Below are 17,229 nucleotides of genomic sequence, written 5' to 3' on the forward strand. Positions count from 1 at the left end.
ATGTTAATTTATTTAAATGTAACATAGATAGACCATAAATGGAAACAAAATTGACACAATGTAACATAATTATTCATATTGAAGCATACAGCATTGCATGCATTGACAAGCTTGTTCTTGTAGATGCTGACAAATTGACGTAATGAAATATAACACGGTTACTCTTCTGCTGTTTATTCAGTTACATTTATCGTTCATTTGTTCTGCTGTACAGAAATAGATTTCCAATTCAAACTTTACACCCCTATTCCATGCAAATAAATGGATTGGTCCTGTCAATTCCTATCATTATTTGGGGTCACTTAATTGAGAAAAGGGAGAGATAGTCTATGAATGAAATTTAAGTATTTAGGGCACTTAAATGTGAATGTAATATATTTTACTAAGTGGACTATGTGGAACTGTGATAGTGTAAAAATAATTAGGATTGTAATAAAGATCATAGAGGCTGTTATGAAACAACCAATCAGGATGAGATTTACACTTACTTCATATTAACCACCAATCATGATGAATTTTACATCTGTTGAATATTTAGGACCAATCAGTATGAACTTTACACCTGGTTAACAAAAGAACCAATCAGAATGAACTTAGCATCTGCTGATTATTATGAACCAACCATGACAAACTTTGAAACTGTATCACAATAAGGACCAATCAGGACAAATGTTTCATCTGCTGAACATCTACCAGAGTTGATTTGGTAATTACTGACAGAATTGAGTAAAAATGTAAAATGAAAGATCAAATTTCTTGTGTACAGAAAGTTCTTTTTGTCAAGAACGGAAATCAAGATATATGATTGTATAGCTTGCAATCACTTTAGATGTGAGTTGAGATTTTGCCAGCAATAATGATATGTTATATTATATATTTACTTGTCTATAAATAGTACAGATTATTTACCATACGATATACTGTGTCTCTATATACTTCTCACCAGTCTGTTTATATAGTTTACCGGTACCCCATTCAGTGCTTGTATCTGTATTTTACGCCCCAGTATCTCATGATCTTAGTTTCTCTGTAAACTCAGTGTGTATTTGTCAAGTGATTGTTCCATCATGTTGTATTTTATTACTAAAAAGGTGATAAATGTATATGTAAAAAAGGAAAAGTTGATTACTGTATATTCAATAAAAGTTGACTTCATAGCAGTAGTTAGTGCGAAAGGTCCAGTCATTGGTCACCTTATGTAAATACTCACCACTAGTGTTAATTGGAAACAAAGACCATCTTTCAAACTATGGGAGGTGATATTTTACTTATTGACTATTATTGATAAGGTGTTAAAGGCCCAGGTGCAATTAGGATTAAAATGTAGGACTGGTCTGAAAAACACTTATCTCACAGAGATGTAGAAAAAGTTGGTCCAGAACAAAGGAATAATCCTATGTAATCCTTATGTCTCCATTGATAAGATAACACTAATGGGAGAACCTGGGATTGAAACCTTGGCCTTTAATGATGTAATCAACTAGTAATAGTCACTGCTCCAATCATTGAGTCTGCACCACACAGTGATCTCAGTTACAATTATTACACCTTTAATGTTTATAATGATAAGATAGCCATAATAACTGTACTTTTAATGTAACTTTTTAAGAAATTTAATTTCAATGTCAGTATACCTGGTAGCTATATTACAAATCACCAATATATTTACACAGTCAAGTTCTTTTATAGATAGAGATTTGTTGTTTTAAAAGAGAGGCTTCCATTTTGTTTTTATAGCTTTAATTCTGTGGTCGTTGTACAACATGTCTGTCGCCTCATGTATGTATGTATATATGTATGTATGGATGGATGGATGGATGGATGGATGTATGTATGTTACAGAAAATGTCAAAATATATTGAATAGTATATATGAAAAAAGGTTGTAGCAAGTGTTTTGAATTGTTGATTGCTGTAGAAATTACATTTTTCATATGAAAAACACTATATTATAATTGGATCTTTCAGAACATATTTTCATTTCATTAATTTTTCTCTTCCCGTTCTTTGTTTAATTCTTTTATGTTTGCTGCTGAAGGTCATAGGTCACAATGGGATATATCATATATTATGTAGACTGTAAGATACCTCATATCAGGCTGCCCTCACCAGTCTCCTCTCTCCTGACATGAGAGGGGCTGACTGATGTGTGAGGGTGTCTTGTCACGGCGTGCCTTACAGACTACATGTATATATTACCATATAAGGACATGAGGGTCAGAGATGATGTTTTAAAAAAGAAGAATCATTATTTATCTGTCTGCAGTGACCTTTGACCTTTGCTATATCACTCGTGCCAAATGTCGTAGTGTAAAAAAAAAGCTGAATTTAAGTCATATTTTTTTACCTATCACAATTGAATTGGCTTTTGTTTCATTAGATTACTTGTACAAATATGTGCAAACTCATGATCAGATGATTTGCTGCTGATATGAAGATGAAAAAACAAAGAAACTTTTCTTGGAGAAACTAGTCTTTATTCGTGTCACTCCGATATGTATTCTGTATACGAGTATATTACTGTATTGACTGTCAGTCTACTCTTTATGTCTATTTGTGTGAATTTCATTTTGTGAAATAAACCACGAGAGCAATAATGCAAAATATGGCTTTGTCTAATCGTGTGCTTTCTCCAAGTCCAATAACCATATCAAAGTACAAAATATCAATTCAGTTGCTGGGCAGTTCACATCCTTATGCATATCTGCTCATGTCCGCTCTCAAGAAATCCAGTGAGAGCGCCCTCACAAGTTCAGTGTCAAATGCAGGAGGAAACCAGAGTAGCACAGAGTTGTTTGGTTCAAACTGTAAAACATAATTCTTCATATTTATATTGTGGCAATTTTAATGGAACAAGACTAGAACGTGAATCCTGACCAGAGTGGTAAGAAGCAGCCCAGCTACTAAAAATAATAAGTTGCAGATCAACACAGTATACATATGCACAGGTTGCTATTAATTATCAAAATCTAAACTTTGTTCTCTAAAAATCTATTCTATTACAAATATATGATATACAAGGAAAGCAATATAATAATGTTTATTGAGATATATCGTCTTGGGGAGAACCATTTCATTTTGGGGGATGGGGATGGAGGAAGTGGGTATGGCAGCAAATTTTTTTTCCCATCACTGTGATAGCAATTTTTTTTCTATTGTCAGTCCTGTATCAAATTATTTTTTTTCCATACTCAAAAACAATGCAAATTTTTTTTTCTCGGTTACCAATTTTGTAACATGCAGTTCATAACTATACCTACATGTCACTGGTTCACAACTAACATGTTCTGTGTAAGTAGCAGTTTACAATTACATGCTTCTGCTACTTAAATTTTATGTACAAGAGATAGCTGGTAAAAAAAATCTATGAGGAGCTGACTGATCTGGGGAGTGATGTACTCCTAACCCCTCTGAGTTGATTTCCTTTAAGTCGTCATAATAGTACCAGGAGTAGGAATAAAAAATATGTTGCATGTGTAGTGTGACCCATTCCAATACGTTACAGCATGTAGTACAAACCTGTGTATTCAAAAACAAAATTCTATTTCAATTAAGATAGGAAGCACTAAAGTGACTATAAAAAAAGGTGAGATAATTAAACAGCTAGTCCAAAATAAATGATGTCAACATGCTTATGAAGTACTAAAATATTTAACAGGTATTACTTTTGTTCATGCAAATTGGTTTTTGTTTTAAAGTTATAGTCATGTTAAAAGGAGAGGAATTTTACAAGCATGTTTTACAAAGTTTTTGATATTTGTCAACAACTCCATTTGTTGCATGTTCTTCTCAAGTGACCCTTTATCATTGACATTCCACTTTGGCAGCAGGCTGAGATATACTTTTGTTTTTTTAAATTTCTGAGAGTTTTTTTAATATATAAAATGTTGCATCCATCTTTGTCTTCTTTGCTATGTACTAAAATCAGTTTACATAAAATAGTTAGATATCACTTAGGAACAATGGAAGAATGGTCATATTTAAAAAAAAAATATCTTCAGTAAAGTGGAAAGGGAAATTTGAAACATGCAATACCCTGTATAGCATATGATCAGTATACCACATTAGTAAAAGCTGTGTGATGGACAGAGCTGATGAATATCACATATATTCATTGTGTTGTGATAGTGCATGTAATCATTGGAATCAGGGCTTTTGCTCTAAATGCATTTTGACATGTTTGTTGAAACTGATTTTTGCACATAGCAGAGGAATGGCTAATTTACAGTGATTCTGGTCCTGGATATGTTCAACTTTGAAGCTGTTTTCTACACATATAAGAGCATTTTTTGGACCAAAAACAACAGATTGATGTATTATTTCGTATTTGCAATTTGAAGGATTTTAAAATCAGACAATTGTTTGTTACATGTATTAATTTGTCAACAACTTTGGTGTTTTTGTTGTTGTTATTGTTGAAAAAGGCTGACCAAATATTAAAAGGTTAATTTCCCCATGTGTGAGGAGTCATTAAGTCATTTTTTAGGTACCCCCCCCCCCATGACCCACATTATTTTTTCGGGTACCCCCCCCCAAATGATGCATATTTTTTGAGTATGCCCTAAACCCCCCCCCCCCACACACACACACACACACACACTCACTCACTCACTCACTCACTCACTCACTCACACACACACACACACACACACACACACATACACACACACACACATACATACATACATACATACATACATACACACACACACACACACGTCCGTCCGTCCGTCCGTCCGTACGTACGTACGTACACACACACACACACACACACACACACACACACACACACACACACACATACATACATACATACATACATACATACATACATACATACATACATACATACATACATACATATATACACAAAAACAAGTTTTTGTGAAGGCAGCCTTATATCATAAATGCTGGGGGGAAAAACATATGGCTTGCTCACAAATATTGAAAATATTGGCGCCACCTTAGGCGGCATGCCTCCAGAGAAAATGAGAGAATTTGATTCCCAAATTTTGCTGATTTTATCACATCGCAACAATTTTTTTTTTACTTCTGTCTGTTGGAACATTTTTTTTCTCACGCCATTAAGGGATCAATTTTTTTTCTCCTTCACCTGCCGACAATTTTTGTTTTCCGAAATTCCTCCACCCCCGAATCAAATTGTTCTCCCCTTGCATTGTGGTTTGCTATTTTCATAGTTATATCATTTCCAAAAACACTAAAAATAGTATTAGATGGATCAGAAATATTCTGAAATCGGAACTTGATATTAAAAGTACGGAAACTAAACCTATTGACTGAGACTTGAGCCGTAGTTGTATGCCAGATGTCATTTTCTTTACACACTCAATCAGACAGTTCCTTTTTTCAAGTTAAAAAATATGTTACATTTGTTTTATAATTAAAAATCCACAATAAATACCTTTTTTCACCCATATGGCCACTTTAAACAAAGTTTTTTTCCCTACAGTGTCCTCAGCCGCTGAATATCAAGATATTTACACGCAAAAAATTGTAGAGCGCCATCAACGTCCTCACTCATATAACCGTGCTTGTCTATTATCTCTCTATAATTTCGTAATTTTAAATCAACCACATGATCTCTATCTACCTAGAAAATATATGAAAATGTTTTTAAATGATTATTAGCGTGAAAAAAGACGATGATTAGTGAATATTATCTCGTTATCATTTTGAAGAATGAAATGGAATTGTGTTCTAGAAATCAAATACTTTGCACTCGTACCCGGAAGCGACCGAAGGTAATTCCCAGAACTTTATATCGAAAGAGGTGGACTTTGGTTGTACACATGAATAGGCGTAAGAGAACACTTCGTTCCTCCACAGGTATTCCCGCTAAACAGCCCAAGATTTATGAAGTTATGGGGAATTCTTCATCTATCAAATGTTGCAGGAAGAAGAGCAGGGAACCTACGTACGAGGCGTTTGTTGTTGAAGCTGGTGGGTCGAGCTCCGACACTAGTACTTACGTGCAGGCGAAAACGAAAGACATCGCTGAGGACATAACGGAGAGTTCCAGCTCCAAGGATGATTCGAGGAGCCATCGTCAAAAAAATAAAAAAGATAGGGGACCAAAAGCAAAAGTCAAAAGTCAAAAAGGTGGAGCGGCCAAGAAACGGAGGGAAACAACTCGTTCTGGAACTGATTCAATGTCCTCAGACTCAGAGGTAAGGTCAGACGATGTCGTGCCCAAACAGGTGGCCATAAAGGAAGTAAAAATGAAAACATCAGAATGTCCACCGAAGCAGACAGCTTTAAAAGTACAGATAAATGATGATGACAAGAATGAACATTTATCAACTGAGAATCAGACGGAACTGACTGTAGACCCCCAAATGAATACACAGAGTGAGCCAAATCAAAACGTTGAAAATGGAATCACCAAAGTTGTAGTTGAAACCACTGAGGCTTGCCCAGCTGACAAGGTGACATCTCAAAGCTCTGACAATAACCCAGTGAAAATAAAGGCAGCTGAAAACACTGAACATGTTCCAAATAACACAGAGGGGGTGCAAAACACAGAGACTAGCCAATCTCATAAGCAAGCAGTTGTTGTGAGCAGTGACAATGATGCAGTGACCAAACAGACAGCTGACACAAGCAACTCAAAGATGACACAGGGCAAAAAGAGATCAAGTTTAGATGATCCAGAGAGTGTAAAGAAGAAAATTATGTTGGATACAAATACTGGTGATGGAGATCAACTCGTCAACCACACTAAAGAACAAGATATTACAAGTGAAGAGGTTGTCACATCAGAACTTGCAGAAGAAAAGAAGAAAGAATTCAAAGTCTGTACTGGGCAAGTTGAGGGCCAAAAGAAGGAAAGAGGTGGGGAAGATGAAACCGATAGCAACACTTCTGACATCATCCAGATTACAAGCCAAAGCCCTCAAGTTGTCACTGCAGAACTGGAATCTGGTGAAGCTGATGATATTGAAGAACTAAAAGAGGATGTGGTGACAAAAGATGATTTGGATGATAGTGAAATCTCACCTGTCAACGAGACATCTGTCCAAACGCTAGCTGTTACTGTAGACGAGAGTGAACTTAAAATTGATACTGAACAAACCATTGAGTATTCACTTCCTGACAAATCATCCACAGTAGATGAAGAATCAAACATTGGCATTGATGAAGATGAGGAGGCACAGCCTTTGGTTCGTGGTGAAGATATAACAGATGATGATGATACTGATCATTGGGAGGACACACAAGAAGAAGTCGACAGTAACATCAGAGAGGAGAGAGAGAAAAATAACGAGGAGGAGCATTTGCTCTCTGATGAGGATAAAAGAGATGAAAAGGAGGAGGAAGATACTGATGATGATGATGATGATGATGGTGGTGGTGGTGGTAGTGGTGAATATTCAGAAGGTGAAGGATGGGGAAGGGCATGGAATTCTTTGTTTGCACAATCCAGACATCAACCAAAGAAGGTGCAGAACCATCTCTATCTTACAAATTGTGTGTGAAAATAAACCCACCAACATTTGTGTTGCGTACATCAGTGTTGTATTGCGTGTTAAACCAGCATCTGACTTCATCCATATATTGTATTACACAATGCACTATACTTTCCAAGCTTTCTTTTTTCAATCCAACCATACAAATGTGTATTCATGTACTAATGGTTGTGGTGAAATTAAAAATGCATGATCACAGCTGCAGATATCATATATTTACATATCTTTTTGTAAATACATGTCTTGCAGAGGAACACATCAATTAATCATGATGTTTTGGACTCATTCTGAAATTTAAATTACAATACATTTTAATTAATGTAAAACATTCACATGTGCAACCACTGTTAAACATTCTGTATTTATAAACATACACTGTACATCGGTACATCTACTTCTCATCCACATAGTACCATCTAACTATGCTAATACTAACTTTCAGGGTGCATGTTTGTTGGGTTCTTTTTGGTGCATGTGATTCTTAGATCTTTCTAGGTATACTTTACCATTTTATTTGAACTTGCATTCCATTTTTAATAAGTACATAGATATGTTGGATAGTGTACCAGCATATATCTTACCTGTGTCTTTTCTGAATGAATATTAATTCAAAACATCAAGGATTATAGTGATTGATAAGAACTGTATGACTTGTTACTTTTACACTCCTAATCAGTGCAACTTCTTAGTAGTCACTGTAATACATGTAAAATTAATGTCCCTTGTATCAGAGACTTACGTCATCACTAATTGTGTACTTTCCACATGTCATCACTTAATGTGTACTTTCTGCACATCGTCACTAAATGTGTACTTTCCACACGTCATCACTAAATGTGTACTTTCCGTATGTCATCACTAAATGTGTACTTTCCACACATCACTGAATGTGTACTTTCCACATGTCATCACTAAATGTGTACTTTCTGCACGTCGTCACTAAATGTGTACTTTCCACACATCATCACTAAATGTGTACTTACCACATGTCATCACTGAATGTGTACTTGCCACATGTCATCACTAAATGTGTACTTTCTGCACGTCATCACTAAATGTGTACTTTCTGCACGTCATCACTAAATGTGTACTTTCTGCACGTCATCACTAAATGTGTACTTTCTGCACGTCATCACTAAATGTGTACTTTCTGCACGTCATCACTAAATGTGTACTTTCCAAACGTCATCACTAAATGTGTACTTTCCAAACGTCATCACTAAATGTGTACTTTCCCACTATTATTCATTTGTCACATGTTTTGTTACAACTTTATTTTGGACTAAAAGCATAAAAATAATGAAATTATTTTTAGAAAAAAAAATGTTGGATGAAACCTAGTCAGATCCACCAAATATCGTCTGAGTAGAAGTTCTGGTAGTAGAGAGCTGAAAATGACAGAGATGGACACCATAAAGTCACATTAATCATTGTGTATCTGTCAAATTAGTGTAAATACATAAACTAGTTCCATACACTGTTAGTCACAGAGAATATAATTGTCTAGATCCATCTCAGCTAACAAATGGTTACTAGGGTAACATGTAAACATTACAACTACATACTATTGCCCTCATGATGCTTTCCTTCATACTCACAAACTTACCAGTTTTTATTATGTCACATGTGTTGTCTTTTTTGTTTGTTTTACTTGTGTAGCTATGTTTCTTTATTCTGGTTTTACTTCAAATCAGATAGTTTTCATATCAGTATTGTTTGTTCTTCCCAAACAGTTATCTTTATTCAGCCAAGGGATATTTGAGTGAGATAGGGGGACTTGTCCAAGTTGTTGAGTCAGAAAACATGAAACCTGTTTGTCTTGGAAGATGGAAATATGAGTGACATAGGGGGCCTTGTCATGAAAGTGAATGATATTCTCTATTTTTTTATTTTGAATAATTTAACTTGACTTAAATTGTACAAGACAAATAGACAGTATATTTCTTGATGGTGTCATTCTTTTCATTTTATTGTCCTTACATTTTTCCAATCATTACTTTACAGAGACCCAGATTGGTTACACATTGGAGTAGTCAAGATACTAAAGAATACAGAGATGGCTACCCTGTGAGTATACATGCATACAGTACTACTACTTTGAGTCATATGGTTTAGGTTAGGATTTAATAGAACTCAAGAAATTGAGAGGCCTAGAGGGGGTATCTTGTAATGGTCATTTCCCACTTGTTGAACTTCAATTCAAGTTTGAAACTATTTGATGTACACACCAAATACTCATACTACAAAGTCATGTCAACCTGCAATTATTAATTATTTAGATAGAAACTACTGGTGATGTCATCACTGCAAATTAAGGTTTGCCGTTTTGTGTTTGTTCAGCCTCCTTCATTTGTGAAAACCAGACCAAGTCCATGACTTGGATGTCCTACTCCCTAAGTCAGGACATGTCCAAGAGACTTCCTATACATTCTAAGTCCAGAAGATTCCGAACATGTTTACATTTTGGACATAAAACCCATGAACTCCTACAAGAGGTGGAACTTGGGAGAATTTGGCACCCATTTACTTGTTGTTGACGTAGAGTGCAGAAATAAGTTATATTTCAAGAAAGCTTGTAATAGATGACGTAAATAACAACATGAGGGTATTTTTGTTATTTTTCAGGGTAAAAAAGATAACCATCGTCTAAATGATAACTTAAGATTTTACAAAAATGAAATACCAAGTGCCCCAAATGGTAAGTCATGAGATTATATTGTACACATGTGAAACACATAATAGTCTCTGTGTAATGATGTACAACTCTGTTTCCATAGGAACAGCTATCTATTTACCAACCTGGTTTCGTGACATCATCAGTTTCATTTCCATATTCATATACTTTATGACTATTGCCAAGGTTTGATGTAGTCAGTGCCAGCCTAGCAGCAACATAATAATAAACATCTACATAGCTCTAGCCATAGATAGCCAGTGTTTATTGTAACTGTTTTTTATCTTAAATGCATCAAAAAAAGTTAAGCTATCTAAACCCTATGTTTTCTTATTTCTTACTCTAGGAGACTACATAGACAATATTCATGAATACTGGTGGGGAGACTATAGTAGACTAGAGAGACATCATGGTTTTATACAATGGTAACTATATATATATGTATATATACACCACAGTATACATATTTAAAAATTGTTTTTTTCAAACTCAGTCAAACACAGCAAAAGTGTAATGTATTGTAACTGAGCGAGAGATAGTATGGTTGAATACAAAATCATTGTATATGATAAAAAGATTAACTAAAAGTACACTGTATTTTTTGGCTCATGTAATATATTGTGTACGGATTGATACATTGTTGTATTTCTTCAATTGTCACATCATGGTACCAAAATGTAATCTCATCTAACACCAAATCTTGTATTGGTTAGCTATAGTATACTTAACATCTTTCTGTTATCAAGAGATTTGCTAAGAATGTTACTTTGTTATTTTTTGTTCTGTTTTTATACAGGATTTTTCCCATTAGGGAAAGTGGTATGAATTATCAAGCTCAGGTATTGCAGTTACACGAAGCAGAGGTAAGAATTATTATTATGTACGTACAATGATTACTTGCACTGGTTTATACACATACTACTACACCGTACTAGTGGTATTTGCATTGCAGTGCTATACCAAATACATTACTGTACGCAAGTACTAGGGTGGGTACTCAGGAGAATTTGCATGACGTGAATGTGAATGTGCAACTGCCAGGACATTGCAAGTGGTTGTGCATACCCCAAGTACACCACACAATTCATGGGGGTTAGAATACATTTGTATCTAGAGCCATCTACCTGGGATCTAGAGTAGAGATTAGTGGACACACATGATTGTTTGTAATGACCCTAACAAATTCTAGCACCTTATATCACAGTCTCCGCCATGATTGTTTGTAATGACCCTAACAAATTCTAGCACCTTATATCACAGTCTCCGCCATGATTGTTTGTAATGACCCTAACAAATTCTAGCACCTTATATCACAGTCTCCGCCATGATTGTTTGTAATGACCCTAACAAGATCTAGCACCTTATATTACAGTCTCCACCATGATTGTTTGTAATGACCCTAACAAATTCTAGCACCTTATATCACAGTCTCCACCATGATTGTTTGTAATGACCCTAACAAATTCTAGCACCTTATATCACAGTCTCCACCTTGATTTACAAATTGTGTGATTTCAAAATAGGACATACGGACATCAAGTGGCTATACTCATGTCATTAGCAGAGACAGTTGGTTGTGTACCAGTTATATCCAATAATCTTAAGCTTTGCATTACACATGACATAGAAATATTGCAAATTTGGCTATCTGGTTTGACAATGTCATTTACTAGCCCAGATGTGGCTATCTCATATCTGACTTGTCAATATCATTCATCTAACTAGTACATGTATATGTTGGAAAAACTTGTTGTATTTTGATATTGAAATTGCATATTTTAAAACCATCTCTCATTTCTATAATTACCATATTGTTTTATTCAAAGTTATCTGATCTATTTCATGTTTTACCCTCCCCCCAGGCTATCAGAGAAGATAAAAAAGCCTCAGAGAGAGTGTTGAAATCATATAAAATGATGCTGGACTTTTATGGAATGAAACTGGTGAATGACAAAACTGGAAAACTAGGCAGAAGTGGTAGCTGGAAAGATAGATATGGAAACTTAAATTTGTGAGTTGTGTAGTTACAAAATTATGTATGACTTAAATCATAACTCTTTTGAATGTACCATCTTTAAAATCTTTGTGAAACAAAGTAGGCTTTACCTTCTTAATGTCTAAAACAAGAAGATGATGATGAAGTGAGAATGTTGGCAAACAACCTTTTTAAAGTAATGTGTTTCAAGATGTTAAATTTCTCATGATTGTTTTTTACACACACAGGTCTTCCCATAATTATCTTAGAATTACCAGAATACTGAAATCACTCGGAGAGTTTGGCTATGAGCATTTAAAAACTCCATTTGTGGATTTCGTACTGCGAGAAATCCTTGAAGAGGAAGAACTGCAGAACTGCCTGAATAGCTGCACTCAGTACTGGCTACATGTCATCAAAAGTGAAAGTGATCGTAAGAAACTTGTCAAATATATCAACAGACATTTCAAGAAGGAAAAATCAAAATAGAACATGACAATTGTACATTTTTTATGAACACAAAGTGTTACTGCTTGTTATAGTGTGGCTCTGTGCCCGTTTAAATAGATTTTAAGTCTGCTAGCTGCAAACGAATTTTTTTCCATCAAGTAACCAAATGTATGTTCACTAAAAATTGATCATTTATGTATAAAGAAGACATTGCATTTTGTTTTATTAGTGGTTAATAGTGTAGTGACAAGTTTAAATCTTGAGCAAAAGCTTGGTTTTTTGAATCTGTCACCATGTGAAAATTAAACTGTACTAGTTGTAAATGGAGTATCATATTTAGCACAACTGAAAGGATAAGGTTCAGTAGTGCTATAGGCATGGCAAAGTGTCTGTCTGGCTGTGTGTGCATGCGATCATGTATATTGCAAAGATAACAACAGGGATTAATAGACAAATGAATAAACATTCAAAAACTGTATGCAAATATACCTAGCCACAAGACCACACCCTTAGCAACAGCTAAATGATCACGTATATTGCAAAGATAACGTCAGGGATTCATAGACAAGTGAATGAACATTCAAAACATGTATGCAAATATGTCTAGCAACATTACAACACCCATAGCAACAGCCAAATGATTGCATATTTTGCAAAGATAACAACAGGGTTGGATAGGCAACTGGATAGTCGTTCAGCAAATGAACACCTATACCTAGCATGGATCAGCATGTGGGTAAACATTTTTAAAAACTGTATAGTTGTGTTACAACTCTATTTGGTGCAAGTTTATTATTTCAAAAAGATCAAGAACAAGCTTTCATATATTCATAAGTTTGGAGAGATTTTAAGATGTTTTATTTGCAGGGACATTGATCCCCAGGATGTCAGACCACCAAACAGCAATCTGTTAGTTGGTGGTCTGTAGGGACATTGATCCCCAGGATGTCAGACCACCAAACAGCAATCTGTTAGTTGGTGGTCTGCAGGGACATCGATCCCCAGGATGTCAGACCACCAAACAGCAATCTGTTAGTTGGTGGTCTGTAGGGACATTGATCCCCAGGATGTCAGACCACCAAACAGCAATCTGTTAGTTGGTGGTCTGTAGGGACATTGATCCCAGGATGTCAGACCACCAAACAGCAATCTGTTAGTTGGTGGTCTGAGCCAGGATGCATTCTACCGTGACTGGAACACATCATGATTACGTATAGAGTGTTTTATTAAGAAATGTAAGAGAGACATCATTTGGAAATGGAGATGAGACAAAGAGTTGTAGAATTATAAATAATTGATCAACTATGTTTTTACTAGTAATTTCATTGTTAGATATATATGTATATTTTGTGTGTAAACAGTTTAGATACAATTAGTACCCAGTCCAACATAATCTAATTATGACAAATGATGTGTATACTCATTATAGAAGCTTACACATACTTTCAATGTTTATGACAAGTGTGTTCATGACAGCAAGTGTTGTTATGACAACAAGTGTGTTTATGACAAGTGTGTTTATGTAAACAAGTGTTGTTATGACAACAAGTGTGTATCTGACAAGTGTGTTTATAACAACAAGTGTGTTTATGACAAAACTGTGTTCATGTAAACAAGTTGTGTATATATGTTTTGGCAAAAGTTTGCCAATGTGTAATATTGTATAAAACTTTGTAAATTTGCTGTAAGTGGCTGTTGTAGGTACAAACTAAAATTGTTTCATAGTATAATCTCTGTTAAAAGTCAATTGTGTTATGATCTGTGACAAACACCTATCATTTTGACCACATACTTTAAAAAGTTTTGCAATGCAGACTAAAATATTGTGTGTGATGGGTGCTCTTTTTGTAATCTCTCTGAAAAGTGCCCTCAATGATGTAGCTTCCAGTTTACAGCATATTTCACATTTTGTCTTCATAAACTTCATAGAAGAACACCAACAGCAACAAATTGTTAAATTTTACTTAGCTAATATTCATGGTAAACAGCGCCCTCAACACCAAATATGTCAGTATGTTTTGGTAATTTCTCTTGATGAGCTTTATGCCAGTACTTATTAGAAAACGTGTTTTTTTATGAAAGATGTATTTTTGGAAAATATTTAGTTAAAATGATACCATAATAAGATACAAGACTATATTAAGACAATTATGGGGAAATGCAGTGTGGGAAAACAACAGAACTCATTCCAGTCGTAAAAATGTGATGTTAATATTCATTTGTGGTGACTTCATAAAATTGTATTTGATAAACATATATTATTGTGAGCTCAACATCATGATTGTAACTTTCTCCTTCAACGAGTTGTATCATTTTGTTATCAATAGTTATTAGTATAACTTCACCTTGTACATTTTATAATTGATTTCAACAAACTAAGATGTTTGCTGATAGTTTTGCAACATAGTAATTTTCTTAGTAGATAAATAAAACATATGTTGTTTATAATTTAGTTTATTTTTCACAACTGCTCATTAAATTGTTCAACTCGGCACAAATTTATTTTTGGCTATTTGTCTCACATCATCAAAATGTTGTCTCAGATCGGAAACGATGTAAAAAGTGTTATATGGACTATAGGGGGCGCTAGTCACAGGAATGACAGATGGTCATTTATGATGTGTTGTCACGTGCACTAGAGTGATCTGTGTAGAGGATCACACCCATACTATAAGTAGTGAGGTCTTGACTCAACCTTCAACATGACCCAAGGGTTCAATTCTTATGTGTGTTGAGTTTTAGTTTAAAGAAGTGCTGCAAGTTGTGTACACTATAATTTTGGTATATTCTGTTATACCAAATAATTGTATTTTATACTATTAAAAGTGAGAAGCTATACATACAGTTTTCAATACCACAATATTCAGTTATTGTATAATCAGATAAATATGTTGTCTAAATGAACAATTAGTTTTGAATAAAAACATGGATTTCTAACTATCACAACAGTTTATGTGTGTCTCACTATTTGTTACCCAAGTTAGTACACTTCACTTCATTTCTATCAGGAGCTACATGTAGCTATATATACAGATTTGTATTTGTTGGGGAACCCCTCACACCCTGTTTAAATAACTGTCTATCTTCAAGTCGAAAAGACAGAAAAAATATAGCATTGATTTGCAGCTGTAGGAGTCTTACCAAAGATAACTGCTTCCATATATTGCTAATCTGACTGTTACAAGGTGCTAAAGTAGAAACCCAAAGAATATCACAGTCTGCTTAAATATGATAGACCGACTGCCATGTTATGGTGGAAAGGATCGAATAAGACTGCACACACACACACACACACACAAAATGAACCACGACATGTAAAGTTTGCAAGGAATAAGTATATTATTTGTAAGTTTATTTCTATGTTCAATCTAGGCCACTGGCCTTTCTTTAGGTACATGACTTACAAGGCGTTTCTAATTTACAAGGTCAAAGGTGACAAAGAAAAAACAACAACAATAACATGAATTTTATGATGTCATGAGTCCTCTTCTTTTTAAGCTATTAAAAATATATTTTACAACTCCCATGATTACATTTATATTTTGTGTTTGCATTAAAAGTATAAAGTTTTGATATGTAGTATTTGAAGTAGAATGTTGAGGAATATCGTCGGATGTAAAAACACAAACCATTATAAAATGATATTCATCATCTACTAAATTATGTGAATAAAATTTACGAAGTCTAGGATTTCTTTCAATATTTAGTTGTCTACCTAGCTTATTACGTGAAACCCATATCTAATGCGTAAAATGTTGAGGTGAATTTTCTGTCTGGCAATATATGTATGCTTCATGCAATTTTCTGGTTGTAACAACAGTTTAAAGTTTGCAAGTAATGTAATATAGTGTTAGTAACTTTCACAAGTTTTCTTCTTTTTTTTGTCAGTTTTAGGTTGATTATCTTACATAGCCAGGTTTTAGTTGTCCTTCCCTAAATGGATGATTCATTCACTAGAACAATAGAGGATGATAAAAAGGGAGTGTGATTGGATAGGATGGTAAAAAGGGAGTGTGATTGGATAGGATGGTAAAAAGGGAGTGTGATTGGATAGGATGATAAAAAGGGAGTGTGATTGGATAGGATGATAAAAAGGGAGTGTGATTGGATAGGATGATAAAAAGGGAGTGTGATTGGATAGGATGGTAAAAAGGGAGTGTGATTGGATAGGATGATGAAAAGGGAGTGTGATTGGATAGGTAAATAAATGATAGTCTGAAAGATCCTGTCAGTATGTAATATGCTCAACATCGAACGAGTGGTTACATAAGGGGACGAACGACTGGACCTTAGCTTTCAGACTAATTGATAGTTAGCTATGGATGGATTGGTGGGTGGGTGGATGGATGGATGGATGGATGGATGGATGGATGGATGGATGGACGGACGGACAGATGAATGGATGGATGGATGGATGGATGCATGCATGCATGCATGGATGGTTGGATGGATGGATGGATGGATGGATGGATAGATGGATGGATAGATGGATGGATGGATGGATGGATGGATGCATGGATGGATGGATGGATGGATGGATGGATGGATGGATGGATGCATGGATGGATGGATGGATGCATGGATGGATGGATGGATGGATGGATGGATGGATGGATGGACGGACGGACGGACGGACAGATGAAT

General features: G+C 35.0%; 1 protein-coding gene across 1 annotated transcript; it reads left to right on the top strand.

The window, feature by feature from the left end:
• The first annotated feature begins 5,796 nt into the window (after positions 1-5,796).
• On the top strand, positions 5,797-15,464 carry LOC144434030 (uncharacterized). The gene is made up of 7 exons (XM_078122473.1): positions 5,797-7,459; positions 9,491-9,553; positions 10,112-10,184; positions 10,507-10,585; positions 10,957-11,023; positions 12,023-12,171; positions 12,384-15,464. The coding sequence occupies exons 1-7, from the start codon at positions 5,810-5,812 to the stop codon at positions 12,622-12,624; spliced, it is 2,322 nt and encodes a 773-aa protein (XP_077978599.1). The 5' UTR covers positions 5,797-5,809; the 3' UTR covers positions 12,625-15,464.
• Positions 15,465-17,229: the final 1,765 nt, after the last annotated feature.

Source organism: Glandiceps talaboti, chromosome 4, assembly GCF_964340395.1.
Source record: "Glandiceps talaboti chromosome 4, keGlaTala1.1, whole genome shotgun sequence".
In the NCBI taxonomy this organism is placed as follows: Eukaryota; Metazoa; Hemichordata; class Enteropneusta; family Spengelidae; genus Glandiceps; species Glandiceps talaboti.